At 61.2% G+C, this 15,606-nt stretch overlaps 1 protein-coding gene across 1 annotated transcript in view; it reads right to left on the bottom strand.

The window, feature by feature from the left end:
* Nucleotides 1-2,873: 2,873 nt before the first annotated feature.
* The window catches only part of TECPR2 (tectonin beta-propeller repeat containing 2), a gene marked incomplete at both ends in the record, with an annotated part of 33,069 nt that continues 20,336 nt past the window's right edge, over nucleotides 2,874-15,606 (bottom strand). Inside the window, 10 exons of the mRNA XM_084240338.1 lie at nucleotides 2,874-2,947; nucleotides 4,190-4,423; nucleotides 4,859-4,868; nucleotides 5,115-5,170; nucleotides 5,547-5,636; nucleotides 6,152-6,392; nucleotides 8,129-8,270; nucleotides 9,166-9,445; nucleotides 12,027-12,200; nucleotides 13,711-13,894. Coding sequence (XP_084096464.1) covers nucleotides 2,874-2,947; nucleotides 4,190-4,423; nucleotides 4,859-4,868; nucleotides 5,115-5,170; nucleotides 5,547-5,636; nucleotides 6,152-6,392; nucleotides 8,129-8,270; nucleotides 9,166-9,445; nucleotides 12,027-12,200; nucleotides 13,711-13,894 — 1,485 coding nt within the window. The remainder of the gene's footprint in view (nucleotides 2,948-4,189; nucleotides 4,424-4,858; nucleotides 4,869-5,114; nucleotides 5,171-5,546; nucleotides 5,637-6,151; nucleotides 6,393-8,128; nucleotides 8,271-9,165; nucleotides 9,446-12,026; nucleotides 12,201-13,710; nucleotides 13,895-15,606) is intronic.

Below are 15,606 nucleotides of genomic sequence, written 5' to 3'. Positions count from 1 at the left end.
TGGGGCAGGACTGGAGGCAGACACGGCGCCGCTCCCGTGGGCTGGTGGACAGGCCAACAGATGCCCCAGGCCCAGTCTCCTGCTGCCAGTTTTCTTGGACTGTTGTTTTTTCTTTTTACCATTCCTGAGTTATTTTCCCACACTATCGAGTCGCTGCTGTGGGGAGAAAGGGAACAACCGTGGGCACAGCCTCCACGAGACCCCCGAGATGGCCATGGCCTGTACGGCCCCCGGCGGCAGCTGGCAGGCACCCTTGGGCGGCAGCAACGCTGCTTGGGCCAAGGCCACAGCCCTTGCATCCTCAGCCAGTAAAGGCCACGTCTGCCCTCCTGCCCCAGCCCTGAGGCCACACAGACCCCGGCCCGCACCTCGGCTCTTGCGGGCGGGCTGCGAGGACCAGAGGCCTGTCACTTCTGCAGATGCGTCCAGCAGCGGCACAGCAGACGGCGCTTTGGGGGAGCAGATGGCCGGGCGGGTGCATGGCAACGCCGCCGCCTTGGCACCCGGGGCTCCACCTCCCGCCTGACCAGGCAGACGCTGCGACACTCCTGCTGGCACTGCCCTGATTTTTCCAACCCTTTAAGAGAAATTTTAATTATTTTATTCTACGGAATAGATGTTTTCTCTTTAATTTCTTTTTAAACATGTATTTATTTTAAAACAAGGGCACTTATCTGGAGCTTTACTGTTTCTAAAACTTGTCTGCACAAATTGTGCACAACACGGTGCTACTGTGCCCTCACACACACACTCAGGCCGAGTGTCCGCCACCCGCGCGCAGCCAGGAGACCCCAGGAGGAGCCGCACCTGCCAGCGCCCCAGGGCTCGCCAGCATCTGCTGAACGAAGTGGATTCTGTTCCCCAAGCTGGGATGATAAGCCACAAAACTCCGCACTTAGACTCTACAGCCAGGTCAGCAGCGTGACATTTAGGAATTCTCTTAGTCGCAAAGCCGCAAACGCCACGTTGGCAATGGGCATGGGCAGGAAGGAGGGGCTGTGTCTCGGGGAGAACCTACGGCAGGAATCGCATTCCCGCGCGCTCACCCTGCGGGGAGTCCTGCAGAGTGGGGCCAGGGCAGCGCCTTCCGGCCTCGCCATGGGCCGGGGGCGTTCTCAGCACCGGGACAGCTCTCGCTCTCTGTGCTCGGGCCAAGGACACTTAGGCGGGAAAGGCCAGACGGAGAGAAGCGTGTCCCAGAACAGCCGTGATAAATGGACCTCTCCTGCCCGAGCCCGGCTGGCCGGTGCACTGGGGCTGGAGCCGAGATGCCCCACCATGGAGGCTTGTGGGCGCGCGGCATCTTCACGCGCATGGCAGCGGTTCTGGGAACCACCATCCGGGCCACCTACAGGATTGACTCGCACGCCCGAGCCGCTTATAAACGGAGCCACGACGACAACAGCCTTGCCTGACAGCTCAGTTTCCCGCTGGTGTGGGCTGTGGCTGAGCACGTGCTCCCTGGTGCAGATGCGCCCCACGCTCCATGTGCAAACATCTCCTGAGCCAGAACAGGCGCACAGCACCCATATCATCGACCGAAGGAAGGTCAGGGGACAGGATGGTCTCAACTGATGCCTGGAGGAAGAAGAGCTGGAGACGGGAAGACCAGGCTTGGCGCCTGGGGAGGGCTGGTGGCTGGAGCCAGGCCGGGGCAGGCTGTGAGGCCCAGGCACCTCCTCGGACACTGGATTCCAGGCAGCAGAGTCCCCGGACGGCAAGGGTGCACCTCCTGAGCTGTGCACCCCTGGCACCAAGAGATGGTCGCTGCAGGGGCTCTGGCCCTGGCAAAGGCAGGAGGGAAGCAGATGCTAAGAGCCAAGGGCCCGGGCTAGGCGGGTGGGTGAGACACCCCTGACCACACTGGTTGGCCGAGGATCGCGAACAGCCAAAAAGCAACCTGCCCTCCCCAGCAGACCTCAGCTGGAGGAGAGCACAGCCAGATGAAAAGCACGCCTGAGGGAGGAGTGTGCTATGGACAACTTGCACACAGGAGAGTTTCGGTCCTGAAAGTGCTTCCTTGCACAGCTGAGACCCAGCATAGCCAATCCCAGAGCAGAGGGTCCCAGCACGCCCCAGAAGCACAGCAGCATGAGTGTGCCAGGGCCCCGCCGCACAGGCCCCGCTGGCCGTGGGCACGCACCCCTCGCTCTCGGGGCTCCGGGCAGGCGGCACGCAAACTGCACTCACGCTGCACCCATGTAGTCGGTAGGAAGGCCCACTGGCCTGCTGGCCCACAGCCACACACGCCCCCCAGCCGTCATTCTGCACCAGCCAGTGAGCCATGAGAGGAACAAGCACCAGAGCCGGAGGGGGACAGATGCTGAGGGCCAGCTTCCCAGCACAGCCCCTGCCGGCTGCGTCTCAGCTCTCAGGGTGGCGCCTGCCCAGGACAGCCGTGGTTCGTAGAGTCGTGACCCTGCGCTGGCTCCGGGATGGGGCACCGGTCCCATGAGCGACGCCGGAGGCTCAGGGCTCACCCAGCAGTTCGCCTGGGCCCCGCTCTGCACACAGCCAGCACGGCAGCTGCTGCTCCATCCTGCCTCTGCCTGGCCCACCCCGGCCCTACCCGCACCCACCCACCGTGGTGGGCTGGGCTGGGTGCCAGCGTGTGACCAGCTCAGGATGTGGCTGGAAGCAGGCGGCCCAGTGAAGGCTGATTCCCCGGCTCCAGCACCCACCCTCAGTGAGCTGCTGCCCACGAGCTCCCCCTGAACTTCCTTCTGTCCAGCCTCCGCCTGCTGAGCTTCTGGAGGCTCCAGCCACTTCTTGGACCTGGGACAGCCTGTTCCTGCCTCCTTCCACTCAAACTGGGACTCAAGCCCCCTGAGACTCAGCCCCCCATCACTGAGTCCACCCCCCAACAAAAGTGGCTACTGCCTCAGCAGGCCCACAGGGGCAGCTCGGAGACCTGTGACCTTGTAGTCTCCAGCCAGCGCCAGGAGGACTGGACAGTGGTGGGAGGGAGGCCTGGGCTGAGGGCGGAGACTGAGTAGAGCTGGAGCCAGCGCATGGAGCTGGGCTTCCAGGGCAGGGCAGCAGCCCCGCGGAGGGGCTAGAGGGCTGGTGCAGTGCCCAGACTTGCTTCTGACCCCACTGTGCCAATGAGCCTGGCCGGCACAGCTCACAGGCCCGGGATGGGGAGGACAAAGACCAGGGCCTGCCTCTCCAGCTCCGGAGGGCGTGGGGGTGTCTCCACTCATTCTGCTGGGGCTCAGGCCGCAGGATCTCTGGGCAGTGTCAGGCGCTCTAGATGGCCGCAACTGGCCTGTCACTCCAGTCCAGGGGCCGCAGGTGCTCTCGAGGCAGGAGGGGCTCGGCACGGATGCCAGGGGGAGGCCACAGCATGAGCAACGGAGAGGACAGTGGAAAACCCTGGATCTTGGATAGCGCTTGCTTCTTCAGCTAAGAACCAGCTGCTTTAGTTCAGCTGGATTATTCTGGGGGGGCCTCACCGGATGTCCACATGGTGTCCTGGTGGAGCCACGTGGGTTGAGATTGCTGCTGCGGCAGCCTGCTCAAGCAGACTCGAGGCCAGGCCTGCTTTCTGGGGTGGGGGTGGGGGGTCCTTGTCTGCTGGAGATGCTGCCGGGGGGCTGTGGCGGGGGAGAGGACCACCCACCCACCCTGCTTTCTCCTCTCCCCTTTTTGTAAACACATGTTCTCAAGTATCAAGTGCTTGTGCAATCAATTCCAGGACATGCCAGGAGACACACAAGAGTGTGCTGGGTGGGACACAGGACGGTGGCGTGTTCTCCGGGCCCACACAGGCCCTCAGGGGCACCTACCCACGAGCCTCGGCCTTCACAGGAGCCACACCTAAGTGACCGTGCGATGGGAAATTTGCGGGAAGGACACTGATGGTGTGGGCTCATTTTTCGAGCATATTCCTCGGCATAGAGATGGTCATTCATAAACAACATCAACCCACTTGCCCCTCTGGCCCTGGAGGAGAGTCGAGGGAAGCTGTCAGCGGGGGCAGGGCCCTGGGGCAGGCGCCCCAAGAGTGGGAGCTCTGTGCCTGGCTCCACAGACTGGCAGGGCAGCTTCCTCCACGCAGGGGAGGGGAGACCCTTACTGTGTGGTCTGTGACCACCCCCTGACATCCAGCATCTTCCAAAACATCACCTAAGCACCCACACAAACGCAACACAGGGCTGGGGCTTTGCCTGCGCATGAGGCGGCGTACCTAGCTGGGAGAGGTCCAGCTGGGTCCAGTGCATGCCCGTGGGGCAGCTCTTGGACAGCGTTCGGATGAAGACCTGGCCCTGGCTGTCCAGGGCCCAGAGTGCGTCGTGGCAGGCGGCGTAGGCCTTCATCTCCACATCGGGCGGCAGCTGCACAGTGGAGGGGCGGGACTGGGCGTCGTGCGCGCTGACGCTGCACAGGTCCTTGCTGCTCTGGCACAGCCACAAGGAGCTTCCTGCGGGAAAGGGCGTCCGTCACGGGAGGCGCATGGCAGCCTGGGCGCGGGAGCTGGGGCTGTGGTTAGTCAGAGGGAGACGCTCCACCAGCCGGGGAGCAGGGCCTGAGCTGCGATCTGAAGGGCATGGGAGAAAAGCAGGGCAGGGGTGTCGCAGCGGGCCAGGCCACAGTGCGGGAGACAGTGATTTGTGGGGACATGGTCCCTGGCTCTCAGCAGCCCGGTGCCAGGTGCGCCGTGCCCTCCAGTGGCAGGGCTGGGGGTGCTGCTGGAGAAGTGGAAGCCTCTCCCCACCCTCACCTCTAGCCCCGCCCCGTCATTCTCATGGTCTGAGGAGCCCTGAAGTTGAAATTTCAGCCTAAAATGGAAATGACCCTCAGGGAGGCTAAAACCGCCTTCCTGTTCTCTAACGCGTGGCCATAGGTCTGGACTCACGTATCTGGGCCTGGAAAAGCGGAAGCGCATGAGGGGCTGGCAGTACCCAGGGCCGCCACTGCACCTGCCCTACGCCACAGGGTCGGCCTCCGCAGCGGAGATGGGGACGGGTGTGGCTCCCACCTGCTGCACGAGCACACCCTCCTCCCCTGCTACTCGGGGCTTCACCCATCCCGACCGGGCTTCCAGTGCATGCTCATGTGCCCCTCAGTGCAGTCCTGGGAGGAGCTTCGGCCACGTCCCCGGGCCACCTAACTGCTCGGTCTCCCAGCTCACTGGGCAGCTGGCGACCCCCCGGCTCCCAGATCTGCCCTACCAGGGGCACGCATGGGGCTTAGGCTGGCCAGAGGCTATCAGCCAGGCAGAAAGAGGCTACAGGAGGACAGAGGAACCCACAGGGTAACGGGAAGGTGCCCAGAGTGGCCTGGTGGCCACTGGCCACAGACCAGGGCCCATACTGAACACCCCCTTGCTCAGAAACTGTTCGGTGCTCGACTCGCTCAGCTTCCCCAGGAGGCACTTGTGGTCAGCTCATCCAGCTTCGGGACCCCGGGCTCTGCCCCCAAGGGCTGCCCGCTGTGTCAGCCCAGCGCTCCCCAGGCCCACAAGCGCTCCCCCTCCCCGGCCACAGGAGACCACAGCACCAGCTCTCCACCTGCCAGCCCTCGCCCCGGCCTCCCTGACCAACCTTCCTTCGTGGGGGCAGCGGAAGCCAGCACAAAGGCCCACTTTGTCGCAGAAGCCGTCCCGCGGGGAACCACATTATTCCAGTAGGTGCCTGCAAAGGGGGATGGAAAGAGGGTGCTGAAGAAAAGCCCCCCACTTCAGAGCTTGAGTCTGCACAAGATGGACTTTGGCACCTCCCACAGCCAGACGGTCCTCAGGTTAGGTCCCAGCCATCCCCGGCCTCCTCCTACCACCAGCGAGCAGAGCCCCGGTTTTGGTGGGGCTCCCCCGGTCCAAGGGGAGCAAAGGCACGAGGCCGGGGATCTGCTGGGCCCGCCCTGCCCACGGGGCTTCAGGACTGCTCCCCGGCGAGGCTCTTCAGGCCCGGGCCACCCACATGACCGCACTGTGCCTGCCCTCGTGTTTGGTCCTCGCTTGCTCTTCGTGCCGGGTCCCGGGAGAGTCACACCGTCCAGCCCGGGCCCTGGTCCTGAGCGACAGGCTGGAGAAGGGGTGCCCGCCCAGTACCGAGTCTCCTGCTCAGGGCAGCCCCAGGCTTTCCTTAAAGGCTGGCTTTAGGCGAGGCTGCCGGGAAGGCCAACGTGAAGAGAAAGGCAATTCACCCACCAAGGAGGCTTCCTTTCGCGACGTGGAATTCATTCTTGCCCGAGGAGATCCAGACGCCGCTGTGGTTCACGGCCAGAAGGCTCGGCTGGCACTGGAGCTGCTGAGACCAAAAGGCCAGGCGCAGCTTGTCCGCCACCTTCTCCACGGGCACTTGGGCAGCTGTGGCCACCGAGTGCGTGGCGTGGATTATGGTCTGGAAGAGGCTGCCCTGGTCAAACACCACGTAGTCTGTGATGCTCACCTGGAGGGGCAGACACCCTGTTCTCAGTGCAGCCACCTGCCTGCCCACTGCCTGCCAGGCAAGGGGCTGCCATGCCACCCGGCTCCAATGTGGCTTTCCCGACAGACACATTCACTGGGAACCTCTGGTTGCGACAACCTCTCTCTTCTCAGGCAGCCAACAGCTATAAAGCTCTCACAGTTGGGCTGCGCAGGCCTCTGTCCTGCTGGGCTCGACTACAGAGAACACAACGCCTGACCCCCCCAGGTCACACCCCCAGAGCTGAGTGAACGTGAAGTCACCTGCCACAGAGGACTTGACTTACTGTAAACAAGGACACATAGAAAGGAAGGGGCTCGGGGCCCTCTGCCCCTCTAGGGGCATGCACAACCCTCACCTCACCCAGAGGTAGGGGGTTCCACACGGGAAGTCCGTGACAGACCCAGTCCAGCACGAAGCTTTGCAGACAAACAGGACACAAATTTTAAAAGAAAGAAGAGTCTCCAGCCAGACACACAGCTGGCTCCTGGGTGACGAAGCCAGGCTCAGCATCAGAGGGCTCTCCTTCCAAATTCCTGAAAGACCACGCCGTCGAGCCACACTTCCCTAAAGACAGCGTTCCGAATAGGAAGGCAAAATGGGCCAAGCTTTCCTTGGGCTACTTAGAAACAGAATTTACGTATGCACACACCTGTATGTATACAAAACCACCGTGTGGTTCCATGTGCAGAGAAGGTATTTTAAAATCATTTGAGGGGGCCTCCTTGGTGGCGCAGGGGTTAAGTCTCGCATGATGAAGCTATCTGCAGCCAGTGGGGCCTGAGTTCAATCCCTGGCCAGGGAGCTGACCCACAGGGCGCAGCATACTTCTCCTGTCTCCCTGCTGCTCCCCTCAGCAGTGGATTTCATTGGATCTGCCTGCTCTGCTCCCCACTCTGTCTCTGGTGAATCCTCTCACCTCTGCACCTCTGGTCTAAACCCCAGCTCTTGCATGCATAAATTGATAAATCCTAAAAAAAATCACTTGTACTATTTTTCATCTGGGGTGTGGAATTAGAGGCACGTGTGCATGCACACACATTGGTCAAAGAGCAAACGCTGCTCCTTTCCACCTTCTCACCTGACAGGCCTAATGGGAGACCTGCCTCAACAAGGTAAGGCTGGGCTGAGCGGGCGAGACCCAATGGCTGGGGGTCAGTGGCCCTCACCCACTGGGGAGACCAGGACGCCGCCCGACACCCTGGTCACGGGGCAGCATGCTGTCGAAAACACAGCCCAGGCCTGGGGGCATCAGCATGGCAAGTTACTTTGATCACACCCTCCCATTTCTCAAAGTGTTTCTTTTTCTGGGAGCATGTGGGAAAATCCTCCTCTCTTTGGAAATAGCATTTACCAAGAGACCTTTGACTACGCAAAGATAGTTGGACTTTAATTGTGGGTTGGGTTTTTCAAACCTATTGTCTCATGTCTCTTCTTAGCGTGTTTGTTCAGACTTAAACATCATTATTACCCGCACTCCCAAACGGCTGTCACTGGGGCTAAGGAGGTTCTCAATCTCCCAAATCAAAAACATCAAGAGCCCGTGTACTCAGCACCGCGGGCGCCCCGCGGCCTCTGGTGCGCTGCCTCACAAAAGTAAAAGTGTGGGCTGCTAGCGTGGCCCAGCCTCCGGGGCCCTTGCGCGGGAAACGGGGCCTATGAAAGGGGGGCCGGAACCCTTGACTCTGGGCCCAGCCCAGGCAGGGCTCAGCACCCACCTGCCACCAGTGGTCGTCCTCTCCCTGGGGCTTCTTGGCCACGACGCCCGTTCTGAACCACAGGTTCCCGCGCACGTCCAGGGCCCAGAGGGTCTGCTGGTCCCCAAGGGTTATACACACGGGCTCCAGAGCCTGCCTTTCACTGCAAACAAGGAGCACAGGGAGTCAGCGCCCCGAGAAAGCACTGCGCTGTCAAGGAGGGCTGGTAACCGGTGCCCCCGGGCGTGGCATGGGAGGAGAAGAGAAGCCTGAGCTCTGGTTAATCACTGTGCGGAAGGGAGGTGCCCAGGCACGGCAGCTTCTGAAAGACACATGGGGCCTGGAGTGTTAGGGGAAGCTCTGGAGCGCACTAAGTGGAGGGGAGCAGGCACAAGGCGCTCAAGGCCCCAAAGGCCCCTGCCTTATGTGACACCCTCCTCCACGGAGTGACCAGGCCCAGCCCCTGTCAGGGCACACACTGTCCTCTCTGTGGGCAATGCCCTCCCCCTCCCGCCATCCGGGGAAGTCCTCCCCAGCGTCCAGGCTTGATGGCCCTCCACTCCTGGGGCCCTCACCTCTGCAAGTGCAGTCACAGCCCTGGGGTTGCCCGCCCACTCTGGTGCGTGCCCTTGCGCAACCAGAGCCAGTCAGTCTGCGAGGCCCCACGGGCTCCGCCACCTTTGCCCACCTGGCCCAGCACAGTTCACACAACAGGGACTCATTGAAAGCCGCAGGACATCAACTTGAACCAAGAATATCCTGATCTACCTATTCCTAGACTGACTAATAACCTCACTTTAGCAGAATGATCTGGTGGTAATTCTGTGACTAAAGTTTTCAAAGATACAAAGTAACCCCGTAAAGAGATCAATTTTAATTGACTAGGAAGAAAACAAAAAACTTGGCTCCCAACACTCTGAGGCTGTCAGCATAAATGACACCACTGGGTGGTTCTGGTCAGACTCAGCAGACTCAAGGGGCCGCAGAGCACCGACTGCCCAGCCTGGCGTCAGCGTCAGGCAGTGCCAGGGTCAGGCTGCGCAAGCTTGGCTGCCCACTCAGACACCGTCACCATGGAGACCGGGAAGGGGCCCTTGCGGAGCCTGCCGCCGCCAAGCCCGGGGCGCGGGGGGCCACGGGACGCCACCTGGCGGTACCTGACGATGTCACACTTCCAATGCTCCCCTTCCGGACAGAAGCTGCTCACGCCCTCCCGGTACAGGAGCGCCCTCTGCTCCGTCAGCGCCCACACCACGCTGTTGCGGGCTGTGACCTGGGCCAGCGGGTACGGACAGTCGACCTTCACGGCGCGTGCACAGGGGCGATCCACGCTGAGACCTGCCAGTGAGACAACAGGCGGCCGGAGGCCCGGTCAGGCGCACACACCTGCTCCGTGTCTGCTTGCCGCCTCTGGCGTGCTGCTATATTCTTTTTTTTTTTTTTAAACATATTTATTTATTTATGCATACAAGAGCTGGGGTGCAGGCCAGAGATGAGGGGGTGAGAGGGTTCACCAGAGACAGAGTGGGGAGCAGAACAGGCAGACTGACTGAAGTACACTGCTGAGGGGAGCAGCGGGGAGAGAGGAGAGGTCTGCTGCACCGTGTGGGTAGCTCCCTGGCCAGGGATCAAACTTGTGCTGCAGAGGCTGCGGACAGCTTCACAGTGCGGTGCTTAACCCCTCGCGCCCCCAGGGAGGCCCCACTATATTCTTTTTACGGTCCATTCAATGCCGAATGGTTAGACTGTGTTTAAATGTAACACCTATCTGGTATTTTCAGGTGTTCTTGGAAACTGAATAACAAATCCGACTTTCCTGGCGTCCTCAAGACATGGGACCCAGGGCCAGAGAGGGACTGGACCCAGTGAGGCCGGGCGCAAGGGTCCCCAGTGCTCAGAGCGCCAGGCCTCAGCTCAGTGGGGCCAGAGGGGCCTCCCGAGGAGGAGGAACTCCAGCAGAGCAAGCAGCCCTCCCTGCTTTCATCTGGTGGGGTTTCCACTGCTGAACTAGACGCCCCAAACCCTGCACCCCCAGGTAAAGGGGGCCGGCTGGGCTGTGGAAGGCCAGGCCCTCAGCCCTCCTCGCAGCCGCCCTGCCTGAGCTCACAGCTCACCGGGGAGCGGGCTGAGTAGCTGTTACCAAGACCCACATTCCCTGGCCCAGCCCACAGGCAGGTCTCAGAGCTCAAATGTGTTCCCCGACTAGTCAAAGCCCTGAGTACTGCCCTCAACCGTGTGGGGTCCCCGTAATGGGGACCAAGTGCCCAGGCCAGCCCGGAGACCAGCCCACTAGGTCTGGGCGCCTGTAAAACTGCCCTGGGGCTTCCTCCAGCGCTCCTGGCTGAGGTCATCCATCCCCACCCCAGGCCAGCAGCACCCATCTCCCCCAGGAACAGAACTGGAGGGCGGGCGCTGTGCAAGGCAGTGAGCCCCACGTCACGGCTGTTTTTTTCCTAAGAGCCCGGGTCTTGCCAGATGTCCCACGTGTTACTGCAGGGAGCTGGACCTGCCCCATGTCCGGCCTGGGCCGGGCCTCCAGCAGCCCCATGTGGGTGCCAGGCCCAGGGTGGATGCCCGATCTGCACAGCACCGTAGTTCTGAACCCCTGTGCACCCAGACTCCACCGACCTCAGGCTCCAGGGCTGGGGGTGACAGGAGCGAGCCACTGCGCCCCGCTGGATGTCAAGACTCGCACCCTCAGCGGGTCCGCTCCGGCTGATGTCATAATAGGGGTGAAAACATTCTCTCAGGGTCAGCAAACCAAACGGTTACGAGGCTGATCTTCATGGAGGCCTAACACGGCTTCCTGACGACCAGGGTAGAGCCGCCTCCCTCCTGTCTTTGATGCAGGCGCGTCACGCTGCTTGGGGAGCGTGTCCCCCTCTGCTGACAGTCTATGAGCAGTGACTTCCACCCGTTCATTTTAATAAATACATCCCCGTGTGTTCCTGCAGCAGCCCAGGCCCCCTCAGGGCAGCTTCCCTGACCAAACTGCTCCTTATCGCAGTCACTTTCTGAGTTTTCTCTGAGCACCATCAATCTGCATAGGCAGCGGGACAGAGCTGCTGAGAGGCCAGCCAGGAGCCCTAGGGCGCCAGGTCAGCCGCCAGGAGAGCGTCCGCACCTCCCTGCACAGTGCCGGGAAGTCTTGCTCTAAATTTGTCCTGCTGCTGAGCCTCCCTGGTGGCACAAGCAGTTGGTTGCGCACCATGCTGTGAAGCTGTCCACAGCCCCTGCAGTGCAGGTTCGATCCCAGGGAGATATCTACATGGCGCGGGAGACCTCTCCTATCTCCTCACTGCTCCCCTCAGCAGTGTATTTCAGCCAGTCTGCCACTTCTGTTTCCTACTCTGTCTCTGGTGGATCCTCTCACCCCCCGCGTTTCTGGCCTGTACCCCAGCTCTTGTATAAAAATAAATAAATCTTTAAAAAAATAAATAAAAACAAAAAAAATTAATTTGTCCCGCTGCTGAGTCAGTAGCAAGAAACGGTTGCTCCGTTCCAATGGCAAATACTCTTTCCAGAGAGATTTTTTTTTTTTTTTTTTTTTTTTTTATAGAGGCATGCTTTATTTGTTTGCTGGTTTGTTTGTTTTTGTTTTGTTTATACATGCACTGGGTACAGTCAGAAGCGCGGGAGGGTGAGAGAATTCACCAGAGCCAGAGCGGGGAGCAGAGCAGGCAGAAGGACCGAAGTACACTGCTGAGGGGAGCAGCGGGCGGCAGGAGAGGTCTGCGCGCCATGTGGGACCCTCCTCCAGTGGCCTGGGAGCAGCCGGGGATCGAACCGGTGCCGCAGAGGCCGCGGGCAGCTTCGCAACCCAGCGCTCAACCGCTGCGCCACCGGGGAGGCCCTTTCCAGAGAGATTTAATGGAACCCAGCTGAGCCCTCGGGACTGTCCTCCGCGGGACGCTGTTACCTGTCTGCAGGTACAGGTCTCCGCTCGTCCGGATAATCCAGGCGGTGTCGTCGCTCAAGGCCACGAACACGGCCTGGGGCAGGGCTTCATACCAGTGCCTTCGGCCCTTGACCGTGACTTTGCCGCAGGCGAGGGCGCGGTTAGACTTCTGCTCGATCTTCCAGAGAAGAGCCCCTGTGGAGAGAAGGCCGGCTTCTGCCCGCTGTCCCGCACACAGACGCCTCCTCCGGGCCCTGGGGGGAGAGCACTCAGCCCATGCGGGCCCGCACCGTCCACCAGGCTGCCATCCGGGGCCTCGTCCCCTCCAGCGTCCAGGCCTTGTTACCTCATCTGGGGAACAGGGTGAGGCTGCTCTGGGCTGTCAGGGGTTTTCATGCTGAGCGCCAGCCGGGCACAGGCAGGCACCCACACATGGCAGGCAGCCGTGCCACACGGCCAGGGCTGACGAGGCGCGTGCCCGGCGAGCACCGTGCGGCAGCCCTGCGGCCCCAGGACCCTCTGAGGGCGCCAAGGGAGGTCTCCTTCCTGGCCAGCTAAGAGGACGGGGGCGTGAGAAGACGCAGTTGAGTGGAACTGTCCTCTTTCCGCGCAGAGAGGGGCCCTGCTGGATGGAGAGGACGGCGGCAGGAAGAAGGCAGCGCCCCGAGTGGAGGGCGTGGCAAGGCGCGAAAACAGAGGGGACAGAGGAGCACAGCTAGGCGGGCCCAGGGCCTGAGACACTCAGGGGGGGTATAGCACACGGGGTCTGCGGCCTCCCGGGGCCGAGATGCCCTCTGCTGAGAGCAGCATCTGGTGGCGAGCACTCTCACTGGAGCCGCAGGGCCTGGGGGTATGGGAATGGTGTGATGAATGCAATTCAGAAATAACCCAAGTCTCTAAGCGGCCAGGGAGCCGGACCAGAGGTAAATGAGAGCAAGAACAGCACGAGCAGTTACATAACCCCAGCCAAGGCTTGGCTGGTCTCTCGCTGGTCTGTAAGGAGAAATATTTTTTGATAAAGCAAAGCAACCCTGAACAGACCAGAATTTGGAAGCGTGACAAAAATCAGGGAGAGGGGAGAGGTGAGGTCACTGTGCCTGGGGGGCCGGCTTAGGCTCAGCCTCACATGAAGGCCCCCGTGGGGTAGAGATGCAGCTCTCCTGCCCGCGCTGCCAGGCCCACGGGTGACGTGGGCAACATGGCAGACGGTGGGCCCAGGACGGTCCCGGCACGGGAGGGCCCCGGCCTGGCAGGCCCCGGCAGGGACTGTCCACTCCAATTCACTCTGCAAGGCGTGAAAGGAAAGTGCTTTGTCTTCACAGCCAGGGAGGGGAACAGGCGGCCCAAGCGAAGACACAGCTCGCTACAAAGGAGAACGAGGCCTCGTGTCTGGTGTGGCTGGGGCCCATCTTCATTAACCACTTCAGTTGCCTTAAAGCAACACGAAAACAGAATTTGTTCAGTAATATGTTGAAATCCCTCAAAAAAAAAAAACCCTCAAAATTCAAGTCACCTATACAGCTCGCAAGGATGCTCACGTCTCACAACTGCACTCAACAGAAGCCAACAACTCAAGCCGGGCGTGTGCCCACTACTGAAGACCCGCTGTCCGGGAAGCCATCTCATTCTCTGGAGAGAGCCCCAAGCTGCAGGAAGGGCAGGTCTGGCATGCACTGGAGCGGGGAGGGGGGTGCGGGGAGCGAACCTGAGGGCGAGACGGCCACCTGCTGGACGCTGTCCTCAAACTTCTGCCAGCGCAGCCCGGCGCCCGGCAGCGCGCTGCAGAACAGGCCGCCTTTGTAGTCCAGGCACCAGACGTACTTCTCGGAGACTGCGAGGCTGAGGATGCCATAGCCGGGGCCCGAGTAGCCCATCCAGCTTTCTGCGAACTGCAAGCACAGCGCTGTGAGCTCTGCAGGGCGGGTACCGCTGCCCTGGTCAGCACCCAGAGCCACGAGAGGGGCTCCACAGAGGCCTCTGTCCCCAGACCGTGCTCTCACAGAAGCCTTCTGAGGGGAGCTGCTGCCCCTACAGAGACCCCAGAGTGTCCCTGGGCAGCCCTCCAACACCCCGACACCTTTCCCAGCCCGGTGCTTATGTGACGAGGCCCGGCTTTGTCCTGCAGGCAGGCAGGCGCTCGGCAGCCCAGCCCCTGGGCTGAGCACAGGCGTGGGAGGCGGCCCTGGTGCGCCCAAGCACCGGCAGGTGGCACAGCCCTGCCCGGCCCAACTAGGCCGCACTCAAGAATCAAAGCTGAGTGAAGCCTCTGTAGGCTAAGAGCCTCTAAGAGTGTGTGTGCGGGGCCCCCCCACACTGGTAGGAGCCGCTTCAAAGACAAGCACTCCCACGCCCGCAGCCTGGCCCTGCTCACCACGACAAAGCTTAACGGCTCCCCCAGCCCCCAAATCCCCTGGCTTTCTGGTTACCCAGTGAGCCTGAAGGCAGGGGGCGTCCTCAAAGTACCAGGTTTCCCCTCCCTTGGGAGGGCTTCATGCCAGCTGCCCCACCAGCTCACCTTCATGGGGCAGCCCCAGCACCAGGCAGTGCCAGCCAGAACCCCGGAAGCATGAACACAGGAGAGGCAGCGAGAGGCCTGACCCTGGCTGAGCAGAGCACTGGGCAGTGCCGTCTGCCTGAGGCAGGGCAGGGGCGGGCATGGCCCTCTGCTGGCTCCGGGACCCAGCCAGCTGCTGTGTCCCAAGCGTGACCACCCTCCTGCCCTGCCAGAAGGGCCGACAGTGGAACCTACTTCAGGGTCTGCCTTGCTTTTGAGAGATAAATAAGTTGAACTTGTGAAGGGCTTGGCAGGGTGGCTGGCGAGAGTGGACCCCAGTGGCAGTGACCAGCCCAGCAGCCGTGGGCCTGGGGGCACGCACACGTGGCTGAGTCCACACTCACAACCGAACTCACAGCCCCTCATGGGAAACACACACAGCATGTCCAGAGCCAGGCCCAGCCAGTAATTAGAAATCAAGGAAAATAAGCACTTCTGAAAAGTGAGTTTTTCTATAAAATGATCAAAATGGCCTCCCTGGTGGCACAGGGGTCTGTCTCAGTGCTGTCAAGCTATCAGCAGCCACTGCGGCCTGAGTGCGACCCCCGGCCAGAGAGGTGACCCACAGGGTGCGGCAGACCTCTGCTGTCGCCCCGCTGCTCCCCTCAGCAGTGTGTTTCAGTGGATCCACCTGTTCTGCTCCCCACTCTGTCTCTGGTGAACGCTCTCACCCCCAAACCTCTGGCCTGTACCCCAGCTCTTGTATGCACAAATAAATCTTATAAAAAAATAAAATAAAATGGAACAAGAACAGTTGAAAAGTGCCTCAGTTACGTGAACCGGGCAGACTGACAGAATCTGGACTCCAGAGTCTGGCTCTGCACGGCCTGGGAGCCTGGGGCGCCATCTGGAGGAGGCCCCGTTCCTGCGCTGGCTCTCCCTCCTCTCACCTGCCGAGGCAGGTGCCTGTGCTGAGGGGGCCTGGTGGGCACACAGAGCCAGCAAGGGGATGCTCTGGACGGTGGTCACCAAGCTGGACGACAGGTCACAGTGCTTCCTGCCACTAAAGTCCCCACAAAGGGAGCGCCCCAAAACCAGGACTTCAAA

Source organism: Talpa europaea, assembly GCF_964194135.1.
Source record: "Talpa europaea genome assembly, chromosome: 8".
NCBI lineage: Eukaryota > Metazoa > Chordata > Mammalia > Eulipotyphla > Talpidae > Talpa > Talpa europaea.
Note: the sequence above shows the minus strand (reverse complement) of the source record. Positions and strands in the feature narration are given on the sequence as shown.